This window comes from Pogona vitticeps, chromosome 2 (genome assembly GCF_051106095.1).
Source record: "Pogona vitticeps strain Pit_001003342236 chromosome 2, PviZW2.1, whole genome shotgun sequence".
Taxonomy (NCBI): Eukaryota; Metazoa; Chordata; class Lepidosauria; order Squamata; family Agamidae; genus Pogona; species Pogona vitticeps.
Window position 1 is genome coordinate 163125534 of NC_135784.1, and position 11438 is coordinate 163136971.

At 45.2% G+C, this 11438-nt stretch overlaps 1 protein-coding gene across 1 annotated transcript in view; it reads right to left on the reverse strand.

The window, feature by feature from the left end:
- Positions 1-10553, reverse strand: part of FAIM2 (Fas apoptotic inhibitory molecule 2) — a 49643-nt gene extending 39090 nt beyond the window's left edge. The window contains exons 1-2 of the mRNA XM_020815757.3: positions 9674-10553; positions 5401-5596 (exon numbers count right to left, since the gene is read on the reverse strand). Of these exons, the coding sequence (XP_020671416.1) occupies positions 5401-5596; positions 9674-9688 (211 nt within the window). The 5' untranslated portion in view covers positions 9689-10553. The remainder of the gene's footprint in view (positions 1-5400; positions 5597-9673) is intronic.
- Between the last annotated feature and the right edge of the window lie 885 nt (positions 10554-11438).

An 11438-nucleotide genomic window follows, 5' to 3' on the forward strand; every position in this document is an offset into this window, starting at 1 on the left:
GCAGTTTTCCAAAAACATCAACAACAAACAGCAACTCCAAACTTCAGTTAATTGTTTATAAACTTCTAGCGGTCAACAAATCACCATGATGCAATCCCTCTGTGTATTTATGCAGTTTACCACTCTCTGCCGCTTAACCCAACTCTATTTCTAAACACCATGCGTAATTACTCTGAAGTAGCTGGCTGAAGTTGCTTAAGTGGCTTAAGGGAATTGCCGATAAGAAGCTCTGGGGCTGATTAGTGCTCAAATACCTTTTCAAACTTATGGCCAGTCTTTAGGGATGTTTTTCCAACGTCACTCAGTCGCTAAAGCTGCTGTTTCCCACAAAGAATCATACAAAACCTCTCCCCCCACCAGTGCTGTGTATTCCTAAGTGTGAGAAGTACCTTGGAGATTGTACAAAAGCCATAACATATTTTTGTTATAGCCAATAAAGCCCTAAATTGCGGGTTAAGTGATCAGTAGAGAACGGAGAATGTGAAAACCAGGCCTCTTATCATTTTCACAAAGTAAAATGGGATCTATCTGGCAAAAATTAAAATAAAATAAAATAAAAAAACAGAGGTCCTTTATGTTTGGTAACTCACTTCATCCTAAGGGATTAAAACAAATAACAAAACACAAACACAACAAAATGTCTATCCAAGGTCAGTTTAATATGAGGAAGGCCTACCCTGAATCATTAAGGGTTATAGTAGCAAACTGGCAGTGATCTACCGTTTCCCCGAAAAAAGGCCTAACCTGAAAATAAGCCCTAGTATGATTTTTTAGGATGCTTGTAATATAAGCCCTACCCCCAAAATAAGCCCCAGTTAAGTGAAACCCCGCCCTCCACCACTGTACAGCATTGTGCAGCAACCAAAAGAAGATGTCATAACTGCAAAATAAAACATCCCCTGAAAATAAGCCCCAATACATTTTTGAAGCAAAAATTAATATAAGACCCTGTCTTATTTCCGGGAAAACACAGTAGCATATTCTCCTATTCAAATATACTCCACTAGAGCCAATGTTGAGATGTTCTGCCTCAGGTACGGAAATGTCTTGCTCTAGTTCTGTGACGACCCCAGAGTGTCTCCATGCTGGCCACCAAGAAAAACCTACCCCTAAATGAAATCTTGCAACACTTCCACAAAGCAAATGATTGTGCATTTTGACCAAAAGAGCATCCAAAGCTTGTGTAATGGAAAAGCCAGTGTTCTGGATTAGGACTCAAGTAAGGTGGGTTTAAATTCCTATTCAGCCACGAAAACTCACTGGGGAAATGGTGATGGTCAACCATTCCTCTAAACATACCCTATTATGGTTGCTGTAAGTTGGAAACACTTGATGGCACACAACAGGAACAGCTAGAGAGAATTCTTCTATGAGAGAGGGGGCAGCCTCCGCCATGTTTCTGCATGTGGCATGAATAATTGCACCCAGCATGCCATCAGCAGCCTTGGAACACAAGGCACTTTATTGAGCTGAGCAAAACAGGCACAATAAGGTCCAGAATGAGTCGTTCCAACATAAGCAAAGAAGATACTGTACAGGTAAAGGGGAGCACCAGTGTCCCCCACTCTGCAATGAAGACCTACAGAGCCTTCTCTTGATATAGATGTGTGGTAGAGGGGTAGTTTCAAGTCCCCCCCTCAAAAAAAACCCCACATCTATGCACATTAGCTTATTCGGTCACACCTCTCCCCCTTCCCTATTGGGAATGCAGCCCTTTGGCAGCTGAAAAATGACTCTCAGCCTTGTTGGCATTACCCACCCCTTGTTGCAAAGAAAGGGTCATCTGTCTCTGTGATCAAAGATGAAAATGGGAGAGAGACGGCAGGGATCTTTTACAAAACATGAAGCAGTATACAAGAAAAGGTCTTGAACTGACAAGACATTCCTGCATTTGGTGATGACAATGGCTATGGGATTTTGGGAGCTATAGTCCAAAAAACTAACTTTCCCAAGATTAGGTGATGTTGTTCAAGCAGGCAAGGATTTATGTTTTTGGCTTTAACAAGAATACCCACATGGCTAAGCAGAAAAGCTGCCCAATCTGTACTATTTTTTTAAAAAAAATGCTAAAAGCACAGCCCTTCCTTTAAAATGCAAAACAGAACCAAAGGTGTAAATACAGAGTGGAGAATGGTATCACTTATCCTCAGTAACATCACAGACACAATTCAAATGACAGCATTCTCGGCAATATTACGCTCAGCCCCTAGGCAAGCAGCGGAGAAGAGAGCCGGCCTGTTGCAATCCACCTGCTAGCAACAGCCTGTTACAGAATCACATTTCACCAGCAAGGCTGAATTATACTTAGAAAGGTTAAAATTGCAGTGGCTTGGATTCCATCAAAGGATTTTCAGAGCCAGCCCAAAGTATTACTCTTCTGGCTGGATCTGGAACCCTCCCAAGATGCTGTTACACTATGTAGAAAAAGCACGACCCCCTACATTCAGCAGTTTTGGAAGTTGGGCACCTCCTCTTTCAGGACAGGCTCTCGATGCTGTCCCCTGAAAAGGACTAGCCTGGAACTGCAGCCTCTCCTAAGTTATGGAATACAGTATAGTACTCTGTTGTTAGAATCATTATGTGTGTGTGTGTGGGGGGGGGAGGGTCGTCTAAATCAGGTGTTAAAAAAAATATGCTGATTTGAAAGCATTAGGCGGGAGAGCGCCGTCCCATGCCTGGCCCCGTCTCTACAGGGAAAAGGGACTCTTTGAAAAGAAAAGGTTTTGCTACCTAGGCACTCTCTCCATGTAGCTGGGCTTCCTGAAATGGCAGCATCGCTGCTCACATGGAGAGACTCCAGGTGTAACAGGCTGCCTCCTCTTCAGACTCTCCTTCATGCAGAAATGGACAACAGGAGATGGACAGAGAGGTTCAAGCAGGTGCCCACTCTGACTTCCCACATGGAACCATCATCTGGGCCTGGGGGTAGGGCTTTCATTTTGGAAAGGAAGGCTATGGCATGCTAACCATAGAGGCTCCAGGAGATTTACAGTGGTGCCTCGCTTAACGAGCGCACCGTTTAACGAAGAATCCGTATAGCGATCCCTTTTTGGGGATCGCTATATGGATCAGCCCCAATTGGCGCACTCGCTTTGCGACGATTGGGGCCTCCGGCGGCCATTTTGGAGCCGCCGAACAGCTGATCGGCGGCTCCAAAATGGCCACCGCATGACCCGAAATGGCCCCTATCAGTGTTTTCACGCCCTCCCCTTGCTTACGGAGGTCGCGAAAACGCTGCGGGGGGGCATTTCGGGCCATCCATCAGGTAGCCAGGGCTAGACATTTGGGGCCATGATACTCCCACAGAAATGCTTGATATGATTTGTCTTCTGGGAAAAGCTGGATCAATAAACATGAAATCTGTTGACAGTGGAGAAAATAATAGCTCTTTGTTTTAGTGGTGTTCCTGTTGCCCTATTTTTTTTTTACCATAACCCCAATGTGCCAATAACGAGATCATATTACTCTCCGCCATTATTTCCATATCAATCTCCTGCAAATTCATTATTAGTTAAATCGCATTACAATCTCAAAAACAATCAAGGAGATGAAATCTTACAGTTAAAAAAAATCATTAAACATTTTCAGCTACTGACCATTCAGCAATCACTCCATCCGCCTTTCTTTCTAACCCCTTCCAACTCCCTATTTTGATACTAAAATCTAAGGTAAACATTGCTGTCTTGATCATTTACATTTACTGTATTTCTTTAGAGATTCCATCTTTATGTTGCTTTTACGGATGTAAAATTTCTCCATTGTCTCCTGCAGCCTCCAGCAACAAGGAGAAACAGGGAAGAGCAAGGCTGTAAGACTGGTTTGGCCCTTCTTCACCAAATCATTGTGATGACACAGGATTGGAACCTTCAGGCAGCAGATGGAGCCTCCCCTACTCTTGGGCCTTTGCTTCAACTCCTCTATTTGGCAATCCTTAAGCCACAGGCTTATTTAAGCCACAGAGCCAGTCCGAAGTACAGCTGACGGGCAGATGTTTGCAAAGATCGCGGGGAAGCCAGCTTCGCAAACCCCGCACACACTCTCTCCCCTTCCAGGTCCAGCCTGGGCAAGGAGACTGAGGCACCACGCCGCCACGGCCAGGGTGGCAGCGCAGTGCCTCAGTCTCCCTGCCCAGGCTGGAGTTGCGAGTGGGGGGGGGGGGAGAGAGAGAGAGAGAGAGAGAGAGACGAAGTTGGCAGGGGGTTTGCAAAGCTGGCTTCCCCGCGATCTTTGCAACCCCCCCGCCCATCAGCTGTGCTTCGGGGCTCTCTTTTGGTGGGGCCTTTGGGATGATCGTGGGGAAGTGCTTCCCCACGATCATTGCAAAGCGATTTCCCCCATTTAAAACATCGCAATGCGATCGCTTTTGCGATTGCAAATACTCCATCGCTATGTGGATTCATCGTTAAACGGGGCGCTCGTTAAGCGAGGCACCACTGTATACCCAATTAAAATGATAAAACCTCTTGCACTGACGTTCCTACATTATTCAATTTGTAAATAAATTATGCTTTCTAATTGTGATGCTGGAGAGGACTCTTGAGATCCCTGGACTGCAAGGAGAACAAACTATCCATTCCGAAGAAAATCAACCCTGAGTGCTCATTGGAAGGACAGATCCTGAAGCTGAGGCTCCAATACTTTGGCTATTTCATGAGAAGAAAAAACACCATGGAAAAGACCCTGATGTTGGGAAAGAGTGAAGGCAAGAGGAGAAGGGGACGACAGAGGATGAGATGGTTGGACAGTGTCTTCGAAACAACCAACATGAATCTGGCCAAACTCCGGGAGGCAGTGGAAGACAGGAGGGCCTGGCATGCTCTGGTCCATGGGGTCACGAAGAGTTGGACACGACTTAACGATTAAACAACAACAACATCTCAGAAAATGGTTCACATGTTGATACCAAACCATGACTTAGTAGGATGTTTAGATCAGCATCCTCTAATAAACCATGGTTTACAAGCAGCTCTCACCCAGGATTTGATGTCCTGTTATGACGTTTATTTGGTGATACATTTTAATCAAATCATGGCTTGATTGGGTTGGAGTATCTTTGGGGCTCCAAAAATGCAGTTAGTGGGCCATCCTTGCCCATTCTGCTTTAATAGTGTAGGGACCTCTTTGTAAGGCAAGAGAAATGTTTTTATCCCACCCCTCTTCATAATTGCTGACAAAGAGAGGATACCTGAGGACACTCTGCAATGGAAGTACTCAGTACTCAGAGGAGAAGGCATCTGTGTCTGTTGCAGAAAATGGATTCTCAGAGAGGGAAGGTCCTTTGAAACTGACCTTGAATTTCAGGCCTACCATTCTTCTACCACAATGATTCACATAAAAAGACATCAGTTTCAAATCATTATTTTAAAAAAAAATGCAGAGAGGGAGGGAGAGAAAACTTACTGGGATCCACGTAGGCCCAGTTGGGGTGGAGAGGAACATTCAGTGGTGGAGGGAATGCCCCCGATTTCATCCCTTCTGCTGAAGTTGCCTCTTCATAGGTAGGAGGTGCCGAGGGGACAGTGGCATTGTCCTCTTTTTTTGCATCTCCCAGTTGCCCTTGCCCCTCGGCATTTGCAGGCTTGTTATTCACAGAGAGCTACAGAGGGAAAAAAAAGAAGAAAGAAAAGTGAAGATTTGTCATCATCTTCATTGCTACCACTACTACGATTACAACTATTATTATTATCACAACAACAAGGAGACCAAAATGGAAGATCAGCTCCAAGGTTGGTGTGTGGTTTTATCCTTGAGCATGGGAGCATCAGGAGGCATCTTAGCCTGGAAGATGTAGGGTGTGCACTGTGAACCCCTAACATACAACATTTATCGGGCTTTCCTAGGTTTTAACACTCCCAGTGAGAATGGTGGCAATGTTTTGTGACTAATTAATTGGCTCGAGGCCAGGTGTCTTGGGACTTTGGGAAACATCTCGGCAGAAAATGCTGAAGAAATGCCTGCAGCACAACAGCTATTTTCTCAGGGAGAATACAGGTGGGCTCTCCACCATGTCCCATGTTCCTTGTACTGCTGGAAAAAATAGATGAGTGCTCATTATCTACACAAAACATGACTTGTCCTGGCACTGTCCAGCTTAACTTGTGGGAAATCTGCAATGTACAATATCACAGTTAAACAGAGAGAGGTGACAGTGCATTCCTTTCTTTCAGAGCTCCTTATCCAGGTACAGATAGTCCTTCTGTTATGTGGTAATGTGTAAAAAAAAAATTGATGACTAGCGCAGATGGTGCAACACTGCAGTATAAACTGGAACAACAAGAAAAGTCAAGGATTCTCTGATGCAGAACCACAAAATGCTTTTGTGGCAATACTGACCATAGTGAGGAACTGGGCTTTGGAGGCAACGGCCGCATGCAGAGCCGTGAAAGGCAGGCAGCTGCATTTTTTTTTCCATACAGAGTTTGAAAAACATTAGTGCTTAGGGGGGAAAAATCCATAAAAATGGAGAAGGCCCTATAACTCAATAGTTGAATATGTACCTCTGCATGCAGGGAATTCCTTCAGTACGTCGTATTTCTGTTTTTAGTTCACAAGCACACATACAGGTGCTCTCGTGTATTTGAAAATCACACATATAAAGCGGGGTGTTGATGCACCCATGGGCAGCTCCTGACTGAAATGCTGAGGTCAGGCAACTCACTCAGCTCGGACCACAAGCCACTCCGGTTGTCATAGTTACTGTGGCTACTCTATATATGGGACATTCTAGTGTTTTATAGTAATTTCAAAATGTATATATCTTTTCTTCAGTGTACACCACCCAGTGTAGTGATTTGCTGGCTGAGCAGTATTGCTTCACTACCTACCTACCTACCTACCTACCTACCTACCTACCTACCTACCTACCTACCTACCTACCTACCTACCTACCTACCTACCTACCTACCTACCTACCTACCTACCTACCGTGAGCCTGCCATTCACCCACACAGCCACTTGCACACCTGAGATGGACTCAACTTTACTGACTGATTTCAGGGAAGGATAGTTGCTTCTCATGTTGTTAATCCAACTCAACCTGATGACAGGAATCAACATACCTACTTAGCACAGTTTGTTTCCTATGCTTCAAGCAGGTTGGGCAACAGGCCTCACCACAAGGTCTCTTTTCCATCCTTGGGAGAGACTGCATCTTAGCTTACGCTACTGGAGGATGGGAGCAGAACCTCGAAGCCTACTTACTGCCTTAAGGAACAAGGAGGGGTGCTTGTAGGGTATTCGCAACAGCCTCTTCCCCATCCCTCCCCACCATTTTTAAAGGCACTGGACAAGGGAACTCTGGCATACAACTTTATAATTTTAAATTTTAAAAATTTTTTACTTTATTTGCAAAGACGTTGACACTTAAATTGCACCCTTCTTGTCCAGAATGTTTCCTGTAATCAGCAGCGTGGCTTTTGTGTGCCACCAATTGCTTCCCACGTCTAACAACCCTGACAGGGGTTTTTGAGGTACATGAAATATTCAAGGAGTGGTTTACTACTCCCACACACTCCCAAACAGCTTCTATGGCCAAGCAGGGTTTTGAAACCAGATCTCAAGTCCAATAGTCTATCTGCTACGCCACACTGGCCCTCTGAATCTGTGGACTTCGGACACCGCACGTCCAATTCTGTCTCTGCTTCTGTTCTTCCCTCCATACAGCCCACCGTAAATAGCAAGGAGAGCCTGAGGGAGGAGAAATATTTTGAAACACAACAAATATCACTTGATAGCACCATTTTAAACAACTGGCCAAAAAACTAGTCCTTTTAATCTCAGCCTGGATTTAAGTCCATATGAGCCTGCTTAATCTTGTTCTGAGCCTCTTGGTTTGAGTTGTCTTTCTTATGCAAGGTAGCTTTATTATCCCAAGGTGTCTGCCTTGGTCGTAAGAAGATTCCCAATACGTATCCTTATAAGGCTAGCATGTTTCCTAGACCAACCCCAAGGTCAGATATGGCAAACTATTGAGATTGTCGTCAGGAAAAATGTTGCAAAAAAAAGGAGGTGATGGTGAGGAAGAGCACAGAAAAAAAGCCTGGCAATGTATAAATCATTAAGTCTGCATGCTTCTAATCTTAAAATGAATTGCAGGAAGGGATATTTGTACTCACCCCTCTTTCCCATTTTTTTCAAGGCATGAACATGAGAACTTTATGACTTCAACACTGTCAGTCTTTGTCGCTCCCCTACATCCCCCAAACCTCTCTCATACACTCTTGTCTTTTTGTTACCTGTATTTTTGTAACCTAATGAAGATATCAGAGAATCTTGCAGATTTTTGTGGCCCATGAGTTGGTCCAGGAAAACTATGGCCCTAGAATGTATACAGTACCTTTATTATCCAACATTCAGCAGCTACTGAATAACATTGCAACTGAAACCTGGCTAGCAAGAACCTCCTAGCAGCCATTTGAAGCCACCATACAAACAAATGCTGCAAGGATTATAACAACTCAGTACATGACAGCAATAATGCAAAAAAATCAGCAGCTAATCCCTCTGTCTCTCATACACACGCACGCAGAATTTTCAAAGGAGAACTACAAGGAGTTAATCTTGGAATTATACCAGTGTGGTGTCACTTGGATTGAGATGACCTAATTCAAAAGAAACAGTTCCTAAAGTAAGAGATAGTCTAGTGGGAGAATATTGGGTAGAGTGGGTTACGGAGGGGGGGCAGGATCTCTTTCCATATTAATTTTCCAGCTGATATATCCAGATGAGAAAGCATTTCATAGCTCTCCTGTCTTCCTTGGAGTGATAGGTAGAGATATAATCTCATCACTCAACGTCAACACCCCCTGGGCATGTTCTGTTCTACAAGCAAAGTCTTTAGGAGAAACCATCTCTTGGTTACATAATCCCATATGTTTGGATACAGTTGAGGCCTAGGACGATGGAATTGATAACCTAAACCATGACCATCAGAATTTACATCACCATAGATTTACATCACTAGAGATTCCTTGAACTGATGATAATATTTGGGTCCTGAAATTTCACAGAAAGCTAAGGACCTAGATACTCGTTCAAAATTTTAAAGAAAAGGATCCAGTGTCATGACTACCTCTTCCATGGCAACTGACTTCTCAGAGCTTGGGGGGGGGGGAGGCCAAGCTGGGTGGGGGGATGAAACTACATCCTACATTTTAACTCCTGGATGCATAAGATCATGATGGTTTCTGGTTATCCAAGATCTTTGTCTTCAAGGCTGGGGGAAGTCCAAAACCCCTAGAGAGGAATGTTCTGAGATGTGACTGAGGCCATCATTCGCCCTGTAGTGACAAACAACAAGGGACCTTTTCTCTCATCTCTGAGACAGGTGTTTCGTGCTGCATATTTCTCTGTGTAAAATATATACACATAAACATGCACCTGTATCTACCTATGCATATAGATGCATCCATGCATCCAGAAGTACTGGCTGTATTGCACATTTACGTATCACACACAAACATAACAATTTGAAGTATTTGATCTTATTTGAATAGGCAGCTGACACCATGTCTGACTCGTGGACCAAGCCATATGATCTAAGACCTCTCCATGGTGCATGCATTATTAACCATCACGGTTGGATCCACCTCCTTATACGTCTGCCCTTGCAAAAGCCGACTCGAGGGTCCGTCCCCCCCCCCTCCCGGCTCCCCAGATCCCACTCGCAACCTACCTTTCCCTGCGTCATGTTGTTTTTTCCCCCTTCTCTCGGCGAAAGGAAACCTTTCCTCTCTTGGCGACCGTGGTACCTCCAAGGGCAAGCAAGGCGCGCGGGGATGGCTAGTCCTCCCCCACCTTCACACAACAGGCGCGAGCACGCGCGCACCCGCACCTTGCCGGTCTCCTAGCAGCTGGCTCGGCTCGGCTCGCGCGCCCATTCGCTGCTCCTCCTGTCGCTTCCGCCCTCCTCAGCCTGTCTAGGATGAGGGATGCTCGACCCCCTTCTTTTTCTCTCTCTTTTTGTTTTGTTCCAGCAACATCTAGATGGGAGCTGCCGGCTGCGGGGGGGGGGGTTGGAGTTGGAGGTAGGGACCGTACCATTTACATCCCTATAAGTGGGGGTGCGGGTGGGGTGGAAAAGTCTGCTGCTATAGGTGGGGGGGAGAGCAGATGCCAAAAAAGGAAGGAACGAAGGGGAGCTAATTGTGTTGGGAGGGGGAGAGGAAGAGTGGGGAAACAGTGACGTAGGCTGGTTGCGGGGATGATGGTGCTGTAGAGGAGTCACAGGGCGAGAGAAAAAGCCAGCAAGCGCCAGAATGCAGCTGAATGTCGAAGACCAGAGATGTGCAGAGAGAGACAGATGGGGGGGGGGGAGGGTTGGTGTTGCTGCCCAGGGAAAAGAGAGAGAGAGGGAGGGAGGAGGTGATGATGCAGAGGGGGAAAGGGAAGGATGCTCTGCTGCTTGCAGGCACACCACGTTTGCTGCGTCACTAAGAGCAGCAACAGCATCTCCCTGGGAAGTGCTAGGTTATTTCTCTGGCACGCCAACACTATTGCACCCCCGAGGTAAAGTGAAGTCCTTCTGGACCCTTCTGGAGTGATCCGTCTCTCCATTCCCGTTAGCGCACCTCCATTTTAACCACTGACTCTTCCTGGTGATTTTTTTCTTCCCTTACAGTATTTCCCTCTCTCTCCCTTTGGTTTTATGGGTTTGCTGCAGGATGGCTTCGCTTGACTGTTCGATGCACCAGTATCAGCCTTTACACCTCCATCCCGTTTGCAACTAGCAGCAGGCGTGTCAATTGTCTGAAGAGAAATTCTCTCCATTTGCAGTCTCTTAACTAACAGAATCCTGTCTGGTTAGCACCTGTCCTCTCACTTTCACTAAAAATGGCTGCAGATGATCAGCTTGTTCCTGGATGTTTAAATTTATGAGGTTATATCAAGCTGTTCATTCCAGCTAAACTGGACTCATGGGGACTTCCAAAGTGTTGACTTAACAAGCCTCATTTATTCACCGAGTCTACTCTATCAAATAGATTTAGTCCATTGTTTTTAGGATCTATTCTAGGCTCATTGGAAAATGCTCCATATTTCTAGGTATGGTTCATAAGAACGACTTTGTACTCAAGTAGGAGTAGTTTTGTCTCCCTCATGCCAAGCACAACAGGCTTCTTCCAGGAGATTCTCAGTAGGTATTTGTAGATTGGTGGTGGTGGTGGGGAGTCAGCTAAACAACCACAAGCCACAGAAATTCAAAGCCAGAACAGTGAAGCACTGTGTAAGAAGGAGAAAGCCAGCAGCTAATTAACCGCAGAGCTCAACATACCTCAGTTACAAGACAACGCCTTATAACCGTACACCAACTAGAAGGACATCTTTTATTTAATCTCATAAGCCACAGAACTATGGTATGTTCCATAAATAGATTGTACAGTATAACTCTGTTTACATAAACAGGTACAATAATTAATACCTTTCAAAAAGTTGTATTTGTT